General features: G+C 41.6%; 1 protein-coding gene across 2 annotated transcripts; it reads left to right on the plus strand.

The window, feature by feature from the left end:
* Positions 1-563: 563 nt before the first annotated feature.
* On the plus strand, positions 564-18609 carry vegfab (vascular endothelial growth factor Ab). Of its 2 annotated transcripts, XM_033648534.2 has the most exons (8): positions 599-1225; positions 3169-3211; positions 4153-4349; positions 5748-5824; positions 10413-10445; positions 13964-14038; positions 15535-15678; positions 17674-18609. In XM_033648534.2, exons 1-8 carry the CDS (start codon positions 1172-1174, stop codon positions 17693-17695), a joined length of 645 nt encoding a protein of 214 aa, XP_033504425.1. In that variant the 5' UTR covers positions 599-1171; the 3' UTR covers positions 17696-18609. The 2 variants fall into 2 exon arrangements, with proteins under 2 accessions (XP_033504426.1, XP_033504425.1); XM_033648535.2 differs by lacking the exon at positions 13964-14038 and having other exon boundaries at positions 564-1225.
* The last annotated feature ends 459 nt before the right edge of the window (positions 18610-19068 follow it).

Genomic DNA, 19068 nt, shown 5'->3' on the forward strand with positions numbered 1-19068 from the left:
ACAGAATATTTTATCACAGCCATCACGAGGGAAATGTGACCATTCAAGGTCATTTGTCGAAAATGTAGTATTTTCCTCCAAATAAAAACACACTCTAAGACTCCTTAATCTGCTGCAACAACGAGCTCTGTGTGTATAAACCCATAAAGTAGAGCAATGATAACCCATACTGTTGTATATTATTAGATTGTGCGTCTTTGATCATGCGCAGCCTCCACATGACATGTGGAGATGATGAAATGGATTTAAAGCATGGAAACTGTGGGTGATATTTCAGCCGGTGGCACAAGTATAATATATCACAATATCAAGATGCCCTCATTTCTTTTTTACTTCAATAAAGAAACACAAACAGAGCGGCGCGTCTGCACTCAGCTTTTAAGAGCTTTCTGGTGATGCGGTCACGAGTCGATGTTTTATAGGTGAAACTTTTGAAAAAGACTTCAGAGGAGCGCGCAGTGCCGTATATCAGCCCATAGAGGACACACCTACCATGCTTTAATGATCGACCAATCATCCACGTCCCCCGGACCGCGGCTGCTGCGCGCACACACACAGCCACAGTATGGAGAGACTGAGACAGAGGTGGACGCGGTCTGTCTTAATGGAGAGAACTGACCTGCTTAGTGCGCAGTGACAGCGGAATAAAACAGCCAGAGCAGATTGACAGAAGAAGTTTAGTGTGACGAGTGATCTCTCTGCGCGGTTTTCATTTTCACTGAACGTCATCCAGGTCCACGGGTTCAAGTTGCACATAGGAGAAGGCTACAAGTTTCCAATGGACAGATATTTGGAGACGGCTGGCGCAACAAGGATGGGATTATTTTTGTAATGTGGATTGCTATTCCATTGCAAGAAAATAAAGGTCTGTTGCGGAAAAATGTGAGACGTCTTGCGTCTTGGATTCTCGTTTTTCTGGATATTCTGAAAATCATTGGCAACAGTTGAGAAGAAAAGAAGTTATGCGCAAAGGATTGCTCCGTCCCTGGGACCAATATGGATCTGCCATTACCCCCTGCCCCTTATTTAGAGAAGTTTTAGCCGGTCCACTTGTGTTGTTGTTGTTGTTGTTTGTACTTGTTGTTGTAAACTTGATGCTCGAGGACAAATCGCCACATTGGCCTGTTGGATTTTAAAACGTCGCCTGCCTTTGGATTGGATTGCCAACACGATGAACTTTATTGACAGTTTGACACTATTATTTTTGACGCTGTCAGCTGTCAAGGTGAGTCATGTCATGTGTTCCACAGAGCGAAGTGGACTTTAAAGAACAAAACACCAAGCCGACCTCTATTTGCGTAATGTAGCCACTGGTCATTAATGTGTAGCTCGTCCTTGCCTTTCCTCTGGCTAGGTCATCGCTCGTGTTTAAACAAGCCGAAATGTTTAGTGGCTTTGGGGAGATTTAAACAGCCATTACGCAAAGCCGACACTATATACACCAAACCCACACACTCGTGGGTGGTGCGCTTTTTGTGTTGCAAACGCGGCATATGTGATGATTTTTAAATAATGTTGTGAAGTTTGACGCTGGTGTGATTTCAGGCCTGCTCTAAAACCACCTTGGAGATATTATTACGCTTTAAAGGCGCAGTGGCTCCATTCGGAATTAGGACGCGGGCAGGTTCACTCCTGACGCCGAGACTGCTCTGCCGCCTCAATAAGCGCTACTTTCCACACTGATATTTAACACTCAGTTTTGACAACAATCATGATTTATTATTTCACACGTTAATAAAGGTGCCGCGAGAATTTTAATGGCTCTTTGAGAGCGCACCGTAAATCGTTTTCCATATAATCATTAATCAAGTGCAGTGCGTCCAGGGAGGCTTTGAGCAAAGGTTCTCAGGTGGAAAAAAATACAGCACACCCCTTCAATAAGGGGCTGCTTTTTTACAGCAACATAATTGGACTTTGAAGGATTATTTACCACCTCTAAGGATGTTTTAGAGCTCTCTCTCGAGCATCTCAGCCCCTAAGTTAATCCCTCCTCCAGAGTCCAGTAAAGTGTTTATTTATCTAACTGGTTGATTTAATGACAGCTAAGCACCCCCAGCCCACGCTGAACAGTATCAGGATGCTGTCTCAACTGCTCATTACCAGCCGGCCTATCATCGGTTTAGGGGCCGGTGTTCGCAGCTTGACACCCTTCCATTATTAATACAGTATATAGTGTTTTGGAGGGGCCGGGGTCTCCAGCCCACAAGCTTGGACCCTCTCACGCCACCAGAAGTGGGTGGAGACTGCGCGCACCCACACAGACAGACCCCTTTTTCTGTAAACTTGTCATTAAGGAATGGAGGAAAAAAGTTACACAGAGCCGGCGGTGGAGGAGCGGGTCTCACGCAATATTGGCGAGATGTTGCGCGAGTTGCGCGCGCATGTACATGTGCGTAGAGAGACGGAGAAGAGGGGCGCGCGCGTGTGAGGGCGAGAGAGAGTTGTGCGTAATGCGCGCACGGATGGAAAGTTGCCAATAATCCTTTGTAGTCCGACTGGTGTGATGACAGGCTGCCCCCATGTGAGGGAAAGTGGCAGGCTGAAATTCTTACCGGTTTTAATGGCGACAGTTATTAATCCGCGTTGCCAAGAGGCGGCGGAGGCACACATTAGAGGTTTGGTGACTGAAACAAAAACACAAGTCATTTAACAGTTTATTAAGTTTGGTCACGTAGCTCGTGTTAGAATTTAGGTCAGCTTGTTCGGCACCGTGTACCTCCGCTGGTCAAATATTTGGCCATATAATTAAGACCGTATTTACCACTTATAACAGGCTGCATAATCTGTATCACACAGGGAACTTAATTTAAAAAGTGCTGTCTTTATTCCAGAATACTGACACATATATTAATAACTTTTATCCACAATTTATTAACATGAACCCAGATGTGGTGTAGGATCAGAATCCTGATCTTTGAACTTTATTAATATCATATGTCCAATGCTTATATAAGACATAGTACAAGCACTTGGCTGTCATTGCCCTCTTTATTATGTATAGCCCGAGATAAGATGCATAATGTGGTTTTCATATTCTGGCAGCCAAATGTCAGAATGTAAATACATTTTTTGCGCAACAGTGTGGATAAGTAAAGGGCACAGGCAGCATTTTCCGAGCTCTTGCACAATCTACTGTAACTAACAGCTTGCTCTTTTTCTTCCTTGCAGAGCGCCCACATACCGAAGGAAACAGAAAGAGGTCCACATGACGGTAGGTGTCCCACAGGGTACCGTGGGAATACAGCCTGCGCTGGGCTCCCTGGCTGGCACACAGCCAAATAGGAAAAGACTGGTTTGAGGTTCACCTTGAGATTAACAGGGAAATTATCGCCTCCTGGTGGACACAGAGATAGTCTAACCCAGTCCAGATTTGTTCCCCCACCCCTAAACTCCCCCTTTTAGTAAATGAGGGCACCCTTAAATCTTAACTCTTGGACGTTTTCATCCTGGACATGCATTCCTTCTTGTTTGAGGTTAAGCAGGGGAAATGTTATGGTGACCAGACTCTTTTATAGAAAGGAATTTCACCCTCTTGGCCCGCAATTTCATTTTTTGCACAATCCCAGCGTTGCCCAATCTAATTTGGACAATCAGAAGCTGAACTTTATGATTTTGTTCAGGCTCAGTGTATTTGGTTTGGCTTCCCAGAGGGCTGACAGCCTGGGGTTGTGTTAAGCTCTGAGTGATTTTTTGGAGGTGCTGTCTGTCTGTGTGCTAATATCTTTCTCAAGAGCAGAACTCCTGCAATGACTAACAGAGGGGGGAAGTAGACTGAAGGTGAAAAACTAATGGGGCAGAGGTAGAGCCATAAAAAATGGGGTGACACTCATGTCCAGCGATCACCTGATGCAGCAGCTGGTGTCCAGATAGATACATAGACAGAGTACTTGTTAGTTTCAATGGAAAATTAAATAAATGTCGGTACATCTCTCTAAGTGCATCTCAATGGAATAACAGAAAGCCAAACGTGTGTGTGCACGTATGTGTTTGATCTCCTTCACTGTGACTCCTGTTAGCCTGCCGGCATTTTTAATTCTCCTTTTAGGTGTGTGTTATTGTTACAGCGCTGTAGTCTTCAAGAGCCAGTGGTTTAGACTACAGCTCCGCTACTGCCATTTTATAACCCTTGTACACTGTGCCTCTGTCTCCCAGTGATCCCTTTAATGGAGGTGTACAACAAGAGTTTGTGTAAGCCGCGGGAGCTGCTGGTGGAGATTCTGCAGGAGTATCCGGAGGAGGTGGAGCACATCTTCATCCCGTCCTGTGTGGTGTTGACGCGCTGCGCCGGCTGCTGCAATGATGAGATGCTGCAGTGCATGCCAACATCCAGCTATAACATTACAATGGAGGTCAGCAGCGTTATTTACAACAGCTGTAGTTTTTTCAGTAGTGGGAGTGACAGGGTGCTGTCCTTTTTCCTCTTAATCTAAAATTACCCGTTGTTGTTACCCAGGATTTGTGTGCCCTAAATGGACAGATTGATGCTTTATTTTTGCCCATATGTCACAGCGAGGGGCACACGGGCTCCTCGAGTGTCCCACTGATCGGCTCAGAGCCCTCCAAGTGCCCTTCTGGTTGGCACAAGTGCCCTTGTGGTCAATCCAAGTGCCCTTGCTGCTTGCACAAAGGCTGCTCAGGTGTGACCTTTGGGCAAAAATCCATCCAAGACTTGCCCTTTTTTAAAAAGAAAAATTCACCCCCCTGGTTCTCTGTGTGTAAGGAGTCACTCTGTCCTCTGGATCACTGAGAGGTTACACATTTTAATTTCTAGTGAAGGGCAGATCTTTTGTATCTTTTTGTTATTGGTTTCTCTTCATTTTTATAGTCATTAGCCAAGTGTCTAAATAGACAAACTGCAAATTTTAACAGAATTTCCAGAAAACTGGCAAAAGAAAATGCTAATTATCACACGAATCCTTCCACCACTGAATAGCAGCTTTTTGTGTAGTTTGTGGTGCTAATTCTCCAGTCAGGTGTCATTAAACGACTGTAGAGAAAGAGGGCAAAACAAGATCATTGTCATTAAAAGAGCGCCTGGCAAACTTCTAACAGTGCAAAACGTGATGGAAATATGCCGTTTATGTTAATTTCATGTATTCATTTGTGGATCCTTACAGTCTCCGCAATCAAGTAATGTTTTGCCGTCTCTTCAGTTTGCATTCAGACCATTTTGAGACTTTTAGATGTGAAACTTTTGGAGACCGGAAGACGTTAGTTAGCCAGTTAGCACAACAACAAAACCCCGATGTTGAAAGAACAAAGGATATTTACTGTGTGCTAGCAACAATAACACAAATTATAAGAGTTTAATGGCTAAAAGAAAAATCTTTCCTAATATAACAAGTCTGATCTCACTCCCTCTTGACTTTAGCCATTTGTTTACTTTCCTCACTTCGGTTTCTCTCCTCATTCACTGAGCTGAAGTGCCAATCAGAATAATTTCATTCACCAACAGGCCTCGCCGGCTCTGATGCCAATTCAACATGCCAACAGTGGCCGACTAGTGCCACAGTTGCAGGACACACCACTAAAAACTAGGGCAACAGGCACTCACCGACAGCTTGACATTTACCAAGGGCCGACCATCAGCTCAGTGTGTCAGGGCCGTTTTTGTCTACCTTTGTCCGTCTGTTTTTATTTCAGTGCTATGACTGTGGCAATGAGAACAAGAAGTTTAGGTATATTGTGTATCAGTGTATATTTCATTCAAATCCGTAACCATTTCTCTTTCTTCTTTTTTTTTGCAGATTAAAAGAATAAAACCCCAAAGGCAACAAAATGATATTTTCATGAGTTTTACAGAACACAGCGCATGTGAGTGTAGGTAAGAAACCTCCGAACACACACACACACTGAAACACACACACACACACACACACACACACACACACACACACACACAATGTGGACTAAAACACTCACTGCTTCGTGTTTTTGTGGCAGAGCAGAGGTCGACCAAACACGTCATGTAAAGTTATGGTCTCCTGTTTGCCTCTGACACATTTAACAGATGCATATCAGATGGATTCGTATCTTATCTTTGCTTCTTTTACTTCACTGATCTTAAACAGACCTGAGCGGGTTTAAACACATCCCAGCACACATCCTCCATGCTGCGTTAGTTTATCCTCATTCCATCACATTGCTCAAGTAAAGGAGATACATTTGTGTGAGTGCAGCGCTGCCTAATCCTTTGTTTTCCGCCTGTGGCATGTAGAGGTCACTCCTGGAACTACATAGGTGTGATAGCGTTACTTATTGATCTCTGAGATAAGTACCGTGTGTCCTTTTTGTGGCCTCTAGTCACAGGAAGGTGACTTTTCCTGGTTAGACTGGAGGTACAGTAATTTCTGCACCATATGGATCAGTTTGTTATTTAGTATTTTATTTTGATAGGCAGCTAATATAATGCATCAAAGCCTGTTGAGATGAAGCGATAAGTGTTGCAGTTAATTTTGAAGTTCATCACATGATCTTCTTGTGTTGGTGTTTAAAGGGTTACTTTGATATTTTCTAACCTGGACCCTATTGTCCCATGTGTCTGAGTCTAGGTGACTAATGGGAACATCAATTTTTGTAACTGGTCCAGTATAAAGTAAGAGCGCAAGAGACAGCAGGTGCAAAACAGGCTGCAATGTAACCACTCAGGTCATGTTAGCACCCTAAATTTACATCCACTAAAAGTGTTTTTTGCCACTGACAGGCTCAGATTGTTATTGTAAGTGTCTGACATTTTATGTAAAGGATCCTTACAGAGACAGACTTTGTTAAAGAGTGAGATCCTTGTTGTTTAATCAGAAACAGCCCTGAAATCACCATCACCAAACCCACCAGAGTCCATTTTAAAAAAACAGCAATTTTATTGTTTTTGCCACTGACAGGCTCAAATTATTATTTTTATTGCTGGTACACATTTAAACGTTTTGAAATTGGTCCAGTATTGACTAAGAAGGCTGCATCCGGCAGCAGTGACACAGGCTGCAATGTAACCACCTGTGGCAATCACTAATGCACCATCATTGTACATCCACTAAAAGTGTTTGTTTTTGTAACTGACAGGCTCAGATTGTTGTTCTAAGTGTCTGACAACATTATGGAACGGATCCCTACAGAGATAGACCTTTTCTTAAAGAGTAACCTGGAACAGCCCTGAAATCACCATTGCCAACCCACCAGACTCTATTTAAATAAACAGTAATTTTATTGTCGTTAAACACACTTCATTCAAAGTCAACAGAGACAAAGTTAAGCTCACAAAAGTCGTCTTGGTTCATCTTTCCACTGTTCCAACAATCACTAACTCTGGTTTGGTCGAAATAAACCCTTAATTCACTCAGTCAGGTGGGAAAATTTGTTGGCGCGCTAAAATTACTGTTTATTTAAATGGAGTCTGGTGGGTTTGGCAGTAGTGATTACAGGGCTGTTTCTGGTTAAACAATAAGGATATAACTCTTAAACAAAAAGGTCTCTGTGTAGGGATCCTTTCCATAAAATGTCAGACACCTATAATAACAATCTGAGCCTGTCAGTGGCAAAAATTAGCACAAGTTGACGGTACATGATTGTCCCAGATTGTTACGTTGCATCCTGTATCACTGCTGCCAGCTGCAGCCCTCTTATTCAATACCAGACCAGTTTCAAACATTGTTGTTCCCATTAGTCACTCAGACACAAAAACGTGTGAAAAAAGGGTCCATGTTGAAAAATATCGGAGTTACCCTTTAAACTCGGCTGTCACATAACAATCAGAGGGTTACCAAAAGTGAAACAAGGAAAAAGTAAATATTTCATCCTCATATCGTCTTCTACAAATGATCATGTCACTGTTTGAGTCAATCATTAACAAATATGTCACATTTTCTCGCTCTTTGGCCTCTGTTGAAAGCTGTAGTGGTGAGATGCATCACTTCCGGATGTTTTGTCAAAATCTGATCATTATAGTAGCTGAGATTTGAGCTGTGAGACATGAATTAGTAAACTGTGACACAGCAACACAGAGAAGGGACATTCATCATCCTCCCACGTTAAATGATGGGAACTCTGAAAAGCAAACAAACATTGTAGGGAGGACTATTGGCCGAGGACCAAGCTCTCTCTTTTCCGAGCTATCAAATCTGCAATATGTTTTGTTTAGTGAGGCTGTAGCAGCCTGTCTGAAGAGCCCCGGGCTATAACGTAATGCCACTCTGAACTTACTGCTGTCTGTGATGACACAATACTTGACTGTAAAATCATTTAGATGCAGCTATAAACTTTTAGGGCACATTCATAAAAATTTAAAACCTGTGATCAATTATTTGGTGCTGTTTAAAAATTTTCACTTCACTGTATTGCTTTGGAAATGATAAACAGGCATCAAGTGCTGTTAACAGATCACCAAGTCATTGCCAAGATTTTTACGAGTAGTCAGATAAAACAAAAAATATGCAGCATGACTTCCAACCAGTGATGTAAAATACAGTAACCCAAGTGTATTTTTGAGGTGTTTGTGTTATATCCATTTTATGCTGGTACTACAGTTATCAGTACGTTAATACAGCTCTGATAGAGCTGCAGGAGTGACCAGTTAACAGTGAGGCTGATATCTATGTGATAACAGCAGCTAGTCAAACAGTATGCTTAACTACCTGCCGATCACTTCCTGTAAATGCCAGGTGCATAGGAAGGCAATTTGAATCCATGGCAGAAATGGCGGACCCCGCCACTAACAAATACTACTACACAAGAAAAAAACAGGGTTTGATTTCATTGACATTTTAAGCAGTTATACCATTGCATTCAAGTACTGCCTGCAGTGCATCAGCATTAATAATCCAATTTAACATTCTTTTAAAGGGTCATTAGACCTATTCAGTACTAATTTTACTTTAAGTATAATGGAATTCAGAACTTTTGCTTCTAAGTAGTTGAGTTAGTTTTACATTGTGGTATTGCTACTTGTCCTCAAAGGGAAACTTTGGTATTTTTCAACCTGAACCCCATTTTCTCATGTTGTTGTGTCTAAGTCACTAATCTAATGTTCACACCAGGTGCGAATAAAACAATTTGTACAAGTGAATTACATCTTAAGTCAGCGTAAAGACGCAATTAGACACAAATTCCTGCTGGGCGGTGTGATGGGCATGGCGCGAAATGCGCAAATTAAGTGGTGCGAATGATGCAAGTAGAGCAATTTCGCGTCATATGCTTATTTGCAAGAGTTGAAAAATCTGAACTTCAATAGCCAATTTGCGCTGCGATAGCCAATCAGCATTGAGATCCTCCAGGGACGTATGACCCCAAGGACTTACCGGCACAAGTTCAGTCATCGATTCAGTGATTTCACACACATATGAAGCTAGTCAACAGAAAACATTCCAGCATTCAAACTTGTGCGAGTAACACAACACATTGCAGCCTGCAGTGTCAAAACAGGTTGCAGTGTAACATTGAATTAGTCCAGTATTGATTGAGAAGGCTGCATCCGGCAGCCGTGATACAGGCTGCAGATTGTTATTCTAAGTGTCTGACAACATGATAAAATTACTGTTTAATTTAAATGGAGTCTGGTGGAATTGGTGATAGCGATTTCGGGGCTGTTTCTGGTTAACAAAAAGCCTTCTACTCTTAACAAAAAAAGTTACAAATTAGTTACAGTTACAAATATTGTTGATCCCATTAGTCACTTAGACACAAAAGCATGGGACAATAGGGTCCAGGTTGACAAAAACCAAAGTTACCCCATAAGTAAAGGATCTTCTTTCACCTCTCCATGTACCAAAACAGATTTCACTGCAGGCAGTCTACAGTAACACACTCAGTATGTATCTGTCAGTAGGTTTCAGTCATCTTCAGATGACGTTCATATATACACACACATACACATATACATTCATTCTTTATTCGGGGAATTCATGTAGAGTTACTGTACCAGTATTTCAAGTACAAACTTGGCTGTGTGTCCGTGACCTTTTTGAATGAAATACTGTTTCCTAACACTTTTGGCTAACAGTTGTCTCCAGAGTGTGCCAGCAGATTTATTGCTCCATATTGTGTTATCGCAACTGTCGTCACATAGACAAGAAGTGAAACAAACCCAACAACCTACTATTGTGGCCGTGTTTGTATGTGTGTGTGTTTCCATCAGTGTACACACCCCTGTGTATGCCTGTCTGTGAGTGTGTGCGTATGTGTACAGTGCATTATTTCCCAACAAATCTGCTGCATTTACCGAGCGATGGAAAGTGAAAGGCCGCTTTATCAGAGTTTCTGGTAAAGGCCGATGATGTAACGTCATTTGAAATAAAACGATACGAGCCCACCCGTGCTGATAATGAGCCTCTGGTCTCTGATGATCTTGATAAGTATCTGTTTACCAGGAAACAATGGCGTGCTGTGATCTAATGCCATGTTGTTTTGTTCCTGCCTTTCAGGTTAAAGAAAGAAGTGAAAGAACAGAAAGAAAAGTGAGTACAGCACTCTTTCTGCATGGAGATTGTTTTTTTTGTCCGAGGGGAAACAATGGGGACTTGATATTTGATCTCTTTGTCTGTTTTGCTCCGCAAACAAACTCTCAGTCGTCAGCAGCTCTCAGCCTTCCCGACATTATCCCACATGCTCTTTCTCACATAATTGATCCGTCTGTTGTTTTCTCACTTTCTTTTCCTCCGTCTCTCTATTTTCTCCCACGTAGACACGCTCAAAACACTCCGTAATATTCCATTCAAAGACAAGCTGCTACATGAGACAATGTCATATGCAGCGCTCGTAAAACTCGGGGAATACCAGCTAGACCCATTCAGGTGAATGAGTGACACTTGATGAGGTCATTGCCCTTTCTATACCTGTCCTTTACACCTTTCCTCCTCTTTTCTATCTCATCTTTACATTCCTCTCATCTCCTCTTTATTGTTTACATCCCACTTAACTCGTCTTACTCCTGTTACTGGTTGCTCTGATATAGATAACACTGTTTTTGAAGATGGGTTAAAGTTTTGTGTGTATGGTTTTGCTTAAGTGTTCTTTCCTTCATAGGCAACAGGAGTGAGTGTGCGAAGGGTCATTTGAACTCTTTAATCCTTTTTCTCCGAACAGTCGATACTATCTTTCCGTTGCAGGGTGGTTGTTGGTTGTATTTTGGTTTTATGTAAGGTCATTTGTCATATAGATAAGGGCTAGTTTTGAGACCTCCTCTTTAACCTTGTCTTTACATTTTACGAGTCCAGCTTCAGTGGCGTGCATCTACAAAGTGATGGTCTTAGGGTCGTTCAACTCCCGTTTCTTATGCTTTCATACACTCATGTTTAGTTTTAGCGTCGCCCGCTGACCTGTCAGTAGGAGCAGGTCTCCAGAGGTCCGTTAGGGTGAGTCATCCTGCAGGGGTTGTGAAATATGTCAACTGTCAGTGTCCACAGTGACACTGAACACTCAAAAGAGGAAGTTCTTACATTTACAGCACATCGGGATATCCTTATTGAAGGGTGTCACATTTGTCATGAAATCCCAGCTTGGTCTGACCTACAGTAGCACCGTTGGATTGATTGTCATGATATTTGAAACACATTCATGGTCTGTAGAGGACGAACTGTAATAACTGATCTCCTGACCTTTTCATATAGCTCCATCATAAGGTCAAAGTGTCTTTGGTTTATGAATAAATACCTGCACGATTAATGACATTCCCATCAGTCTCAGCTACGCTTTGTGTTTCATGCCAGTACGCAAATGCTAGCATGCTAACACGCTAAACTAAGATGGTGAGCATACCTGCAAAACATCAACATGTTAGCACTGTGAACATGTCACCAGCTGCTGTTAGCATTTAGCTCAAAGCACCACTGTGCCCAAGTACAGCCCCACAAACTCAAATTCACAAAAGGAATGAATGCCTTTTGCAGCTGCTAAACCTGCACAAAGAAGACAAAAAGAAATCGTGTAATTCTCAATGAGCCCACAAAGAGTGAAATGCACCCCAAATACATTGACAAGCAAATAGCGTCTCAGTGCTGCTGCGCTATTTGCACATATTTAAATGACGTAATATGCATACATTTGGCGCAAAATTGGCCCATTTCTTTGCAGTCCAAATCACAAAGATCATTGCAGATAGTCACAAGCAGTTACAGTATAATTATTAGTGTCTTCAGAGAGTTGGTGGTAAGAAAAGCAGACTGAGACATTGACACCCATTACAGTTTCTCTCTGTAATAATTCAATTCCTTACCTGAAGTTCTGAGGAATTCTCTGCACCTCGTCAGTCAGGACATGGAGTTCGCGGTCTGAAAATGTCAGCTCTCTTTTTCCTCGGATGTTGTACTGTGTACTATGTTCTTGGCACAAAGGCAATGTTTAGCTAAAAAAGGCAAATCGCCCCTAGCTGCAAATTTTTATGGGCGTGTTTGCGCCATTATATCATTGGCACAGTATCCTTTGTGAATCAGGCCTTGAGACAGGGCGGATAGCGGATGTAAGTGATGCACAATTCACGGTGCTATCAGTGGCTGCAACCCATTCTTTGTGAATTCACCCCTTAGTTATCGTCTTCTACTTCTTTTCTTTGTTATTTTTTTGCCTTTACAGTGTCGGGTTCTGTTTGCCCACAGCAAAACCAAAATGTACATTCAATATTTCCATCGACTTAGCCAGACACTTCCATGACCTTTGTGGCAAACTCAATGTACCATCAAGAAGTAATAGAAGACCAAAGGGGCACAGTCTGTGGCAATATTGGATTTAAATGTTCCCATAGATCACAAAAATATCTTTAAAGACCAGAATGTTGTTTTGACTTAAAGGTTTGCAAAGTGAACAGTATACGTGACTGAATAACAGAATAACACACAGAAAGCTGAGGTCATAAACAAGGCTAGGTCTGACGCTATATTGTGTTGACCACATATTACTGATTGTTCTATTCCAGCACCCCAGCTTGGACCAGAAACTAATGATGGAGGCAAAAGACTTTTTTACTGTTTCAAAGTTCTTCTGCTTTCACAAAATGTGTGTGTGTATATACAGAATATATATATTTCTAATATATATATATATCGTTATATATATCATTACATATATACCATAGCCATCATTGTACACAAAAGACCAAGAGAAACATGACCCAGCATTTCTATCTGAGCGTCACAGAAGTTTTCCGTGTAGTCATATACATCTTAGACAGCAAAAGCTTGAACAACGCAGCTTGTTTTCAAGCAAACGTCCTGATATTTTAATCCAGCCTGCACCTGTGAAACTCCAGGTGTATGCTTTTCAGGCTTGTTCTCATTGTACTGTGGTCTGAAACAAGTTGAATCAGCCATAAAGAGTTGACCCACATAGGCTGAAAGATGCAGTTTTGGCAAAGTCCAAGTTCATTGTCCTCAATCCATGTGGGAATTTTCAGAACCGGCAGTTGAGCCAAACGTCAAACTATTGATCTATTAAATAGTCTGCGAAGCCTTTGTGTTGTTTTATAAAAACTGTCTTTTTTTTTAAGTCAAGTTGGACAATAAAGCGAGTTTTTAAAGGGAACATTTGATATTCGACACATTCACAAACTACAGCATGTGTGGAAACCACCGACAGTGAGCTGCATCACTGTTGGTGCTTCTTCAAGCCTTTACAAATCAGGACACATTTCAATGGTTGCTTCTTCATTTAAAGTTATTTTTTTGTTAATTTTAACAGTTCAACAAAATGTCAAGTGGTAGGAATTGTTGTGCATCCCTTGCTGAAGACATATCATGTATCTATAGTGTGAAAACTGCCTTTTCTCATAATATAAGTTATCGTTCGAAACAAGACAATCACAACACAATCAAATTAAACAATATCCTGTTTTAATGACTGTTCTTTGATTTATAGAGAAAAAATTGCTGTTAATTCATGTTGGTTTTAGGCATCATGAGTTGAGGCCTTTCTTCACACATCAATCCATCTGTCCTCAGTCTCTCAGGCTTCTCTCTGCGTTGTTGTCCTCTCTCTCTTCCAGAAAACCCCGGACAGGCAAGGGTAAAGGCCAAAAGAGAAAACGAAAGAAAAACCGCGACAAAACAATTCACGATGCGTATGTCAGCTCCGCCTTCTCCACCTACCTGCACCTGAGTGTTGCGCTTCTCATAATTAAGCTCATATGGGAGGAGCTCATTTGCCCCTTTTAATTTGCACCGTTAGGCACATCAATTAGCATGTTGCTTCTGTGTACTGTCCTAACTTTGTCTCGTCAGCCACGCTCTACAGACTATCAGTGTCTAAGCTAACGTGTTTTGCTAACGTAGCTTTAGCAAAACTTTACATAATGATGATAACCAGGGGAGCACAGCAGACTTACCACATACCACATCACAACAAAATGAACCATAACCAATCTCCACCCGTCAAAACACCCATCTAATCTCACCTCAACCCTCCCAGCTCCCTGTTACCTAGAATATCACTCTCTGTGGATTTTGATGGTTGGGATGAGATACAGCAGCATATCACGACAAACAGTAGAAACTTGAGTTGCTCCTAACACCTTGTCAGATATCCAGGTTTCTGATTGATAATGGACACGTTTAAAGAAGCTGGAATAAACAGAGCGGCTGTTAGTTGTAACTTGACCCCTCTACTGAAACAAGATCACAACTCCGCCAGCATGGCTTCGCAGACCGGCTCATACTGTTCTGGTATCTGTGCTGGGATCACCAGGATTGTAATCACGGTCCTGTGTTCAGTGTTGAGTCTGTGGCGCTTTGCTGTGTCTCGTACCCGTCTCCTTTCCACTCTTTGTTCTTTTCATCTTCACAAACAGGTTTCGCCGTCCTGTTCATAATGCTGGTACTTTTTATGTAATGTAAAGACATGAGTGATAGCTATCTATTGCCTTATTTTCTCTTTTTGTGCCAGGGGGATGTAAACCAGCAAAGTACTGTTTTGTGTCCTTCTTTTGTCTTTGAAACGATACAAAAGCACCCATATTTTATTCAGAAATAATATAAAGATGATCTCATGTTTCTTTATACTGTGAAAGAAGACATGTCTGTGTGTTCACTTGTAATTTGTACACTGAGATGTAAATGGAGTATCTGAGCCTCTGTTCTGAATCTAATGTCTCTGTGGGAAACACAGTCTGCAGTTTTCTCTCAATAAAATGATCTCTTTCTTAACGGAGCACCAAGCAGACCCTTGAGTCTTCTTTATAAAGAGTTTGCAAGAGTGAAAGCGAGGTCATCGACCCGCTGTTCACAGCCAATATGTGTCGTTTTGTGTTGCATGAACTGGACTAGAGCTTTGCTCACCGCATGTCTATCACATAAAAGGCATTTGTGAGTGGTCCAATCAACGCGGGAGGGTTCGGGGGGCGTGAGGGGAGGGTAATTTTACTGCTTGAATATTTGCCTGCTCTGTGGGAACTTGTGTGCAATACTACCCAACTGTCACATGCAGTACAACTTGTAGGGCAGCGGCTTGGAAGAGCAAACTGGGGCGTATGAAAGGCTTGACTTAAGGGTGACCTTTCTTATGGTTGGTAGTAGTTCACTGTGGTAATAATCCTCTTTCTCCCTCTTCCTGTCTGTCCAGTGTTTGTGAGCCATGTTGTGATCACTGCTCAGAGAGGAGAAAGCGTTTGTTCGTGCAGGATCCTGTAACCTGCCGGTGCTCCTGCAAACACACAGATGAATACTGTAAAGAACGCCTGCTAGAGCTCAACGAGAGGACCTGCAAGTAAGTGCTTTCGGTTAATAAAGCATAAAGCAAATTGGTAGCACAGCTGATGGTGTCTGTTGCAGAAGTAAAAAAGTTAATTCAAAACCACGTCATTTGTAAAAATGCAAGTTACTAAAAGTCTTACCTGGTTGCCTTGGAGTCCAGCGGCAAACTTTCTTACTTTGCTCCTCTTGTTCCCAGTCACATAGCTACAGTCTCTCTACAGATAATAAGAATTGTTCCAAACAGAAGTTCACAACATTTGGGATGGCAGATTATTGAAAAAATATTTGCTATAATTTAAAACTGTTTTATAAAACGGATAGCTTTAATCAAGCTATCTGATTGGTTGTTAGCTAGGGCAGTGGTTTTCAAACCTAAATAAATAATAATATAATAAAAACAAAAATAAGGAAAAGATACAAGTAGTTTTCATGACACCGTCAGAAAATCAAAGACGACAGAAAAAAAGAGTCAGTCAGTCGGTAACCGTTTACAACGTGCAACAGAGTTTTCACCAGTGTTGTGAAAACCTTGAGAAAGAAAGGATTTGATCAAACAGTTCACTGTGCATCAATATCTGAAGATGACTTTTAAGCAATAAAAAAGGTGCTGGACCCCAACACTCCAGGGGGGCTGGTAAACAAAGTAATTTGCATAGCTACCACCTTCCACTACGTCCAGTCAGCCAGGAGGGTCTATTTCTAATTGAAAACAATGTTTTATGAACATGTTAATAAAAAGAGTTTAGATTGTGTCATTAACTGTCACAGCTTTGCATCGGGCCAAACAACGTCCCCTAGTTGTGATACAATATACCACTTATCACAGCCTGTCTTGAGCTGCCTAGATAATCAACACTTTTTTATAATAACAATGGATCACATGACTTTTTGTATGTAGTTGGGCTCATAGTGACAAACCCAAGTAACTTCCCCTCAGCTCCAAAAAGCTTTGTAGCATCATTTAACTTGTTTTGGTTTTACTGCCCACACCTCAGATAATTTGGTTGACTCAAAAGGCTCTCATCCGTGTCAGTGATGCTCCGATGAACCTACTGTATGTTACCTTCCCAGCACTAACAGCATAACTAAGTTGGAGACTAGCTAGTAAACATAGTGAGCCATTTAACTGTCATGCCATCATTCCGATAGCCCAAAGTTCCAAAGCCTGAAAATACACACTCCCTGCAGTTAGTTTCAGTTTCCTAGCTGCATTCGAGCCACTGATCGCAGGGGATTTTACTCACCCTTAGCAGCATTTCCCAGCATCGTTTGAGCCACCAAACATGATCTTTTCCTAACCATAACCAAGTGTTTTTTTTGTGCCTTAACCTAACCACATGTTCACCATGGCATTGTTGACAAATGTAACATACCTGTGGTTTACAGAAGCATACAATGTTAACCTTTTTTTTTTGGTAGTTGTGTTGTCTAACTGCAGGGAGTGAGTATTGTCAGAGAAACGGCACATGGGAGGGATGGGCAATTGTTTTTGAAAAACAAGCTGTCAAAGAAATGGGCTTTCAGTCCAGTGGGACATTTTTCAGACTTTGAAATTTTGGGCCTTCGAAACAATCCCCACATTTAGCAGCTAAAAAATAAGACATTTCCCTCAGGAGTTGGCGGAGACCAAATCAGAGCAAAAACTAGTGTGAATGTTAGGCTTGCATCCGTCAGGTGGACACAAAGATGACTCACAGTAAATGCTAATGTTGCTTTATGTGGTGTCCTGGTGGAAGTGTAACATCACACCGACATTAACCCTAAAAGGTGATAATATATCAGTGTTGTGTTCACCGCTTGCACCTACTGCCCCAAAGTGGCTACAGTGGCAGAGACATGTGACTCAGTCACACAAACAAACAACACACTGTAGGCGCTAGCATGAATTTAACATCGTCACTTTGTCTCCTTGTGTGTTTATGTCTGAGGAAGACGCCAAAGGACACTCCTGTCTACAGGCTGTTTTTGTCATGTTCTGATAACTGTTTACTCTTCCCTCCTTGTTTAGATGTGACAAGCCAAGGAGATGAGAGAAGTGGCAGCACCAGATGTACAAGATGAAGGAAGAGATCTAGAGATAGAGATATTTCACAGCACAGCACTTTGACCTTTGAACCGTAAGCTCTTCTTTTCTGTGGAAAGCATTCCCCTTGGACTGACTGAGAGAGAACACTAAAGAAAGACTGAACTGAAGTTTCCTCCCACTGTATATCTGTGTGTATATAGACCATGATAAAAAAAAGAGTACAGAATTGTTATGCTGCTACAGAAACAAATAACCCATCATTTGACAAAAAGCAACTAGCCGCCATGTGGTTTTGCATTTCTAACAGGCTTGCGATGCAGGTGTAGTCGTGTTGTCAATTCATTGTATGCAATTACTTCACTGGATATGAGTCTCTACTGTGGTTGTGTGTCAATCATGAAATTGCAAAACCTCTCAATCTAAGATATATTTAACTGCTAAAACAGCGGGTGAGGCCGAAGAGGACATGGGAGCGCACTCTCCTTTCAAACATGATGGATGGATTTTCGTCGGTCGATGTCTGCTTTTGCTTTTGGAGTATGACGGCAGGACAAACGGGACAGCTGAATCTGTCTCTACATGATGTCGCCTCCTTTCCTGTGAGGACATTGCAGGACTGACTCGGACTTATTGTGATCAGCTTGCAGGAGAAGAGACTCCGGAGTGCCATATACTTTTAAAGGGATACTGGTTATCAATATAGCATCTAATGTTTGTGCTATGTTCTACATGAAAACCACTGAAAACATCCTATACTGTAGTTTGATTCCATTTGAAAAACTGTGCCTCACAAAATGTACTGAGAAATCTTTCGAGTGCTTTTTAAATTATTTTTTGTTTCCTTTTTTTTTTCAGGAGAGGGGATTGTCAAAGTAGTTTTGTTAGTTGTTGAACTCAATACAGAATCCATTGATTACATATCTTCTTCTCTGAACTTGTACATACTTAATATCCCTTTATGCCATAGTCCATTCTAGATAATTTATAATGTTATAGAGTATTTTTCAGTATTCAGTCTTCTACCCATATTTAATTTGGTCTATTTATGTATGCAGTGTTATGTACCTGTGGCTGTCCTATCTCCCCCCATGTGTAAGGTCACTGATGGCTAATCTCAGCATGGAGACTCTCTGTGCTTTTCTACGAAACACGAAAAAAAAAAAAAAAATCAAAAATGATTTGTTAACATTCCCTTAAATGGATCATTTGTACTTGTGTACTGATGACATCTCATGATGATTTTTCAACAGGATCTCGCAGAAATACGTGAAATGACCATGGCCTCTGAACGCCACATTACATGGTATCGTGTTGAAATTACGTTGTGGCAGCACGGCTGGATTTAGACACCAAAACTTCTTGGTTAGGTAAGAAAAA

This window comes from Epinephelus lanceolatus, chromosome 13 (assembly GCF_041903045.1).
Source record: "Epinephelus lanceolatus isolate andai-2023 chromosome 13, ASM4190304v1, whole genome shotgun sequence".
NCBI lineage: Eukaryota > Metazoa > Chordata > Actinopteri > Perciformes > Serranidae > Epinephelus > Epinephelus lanceolatus.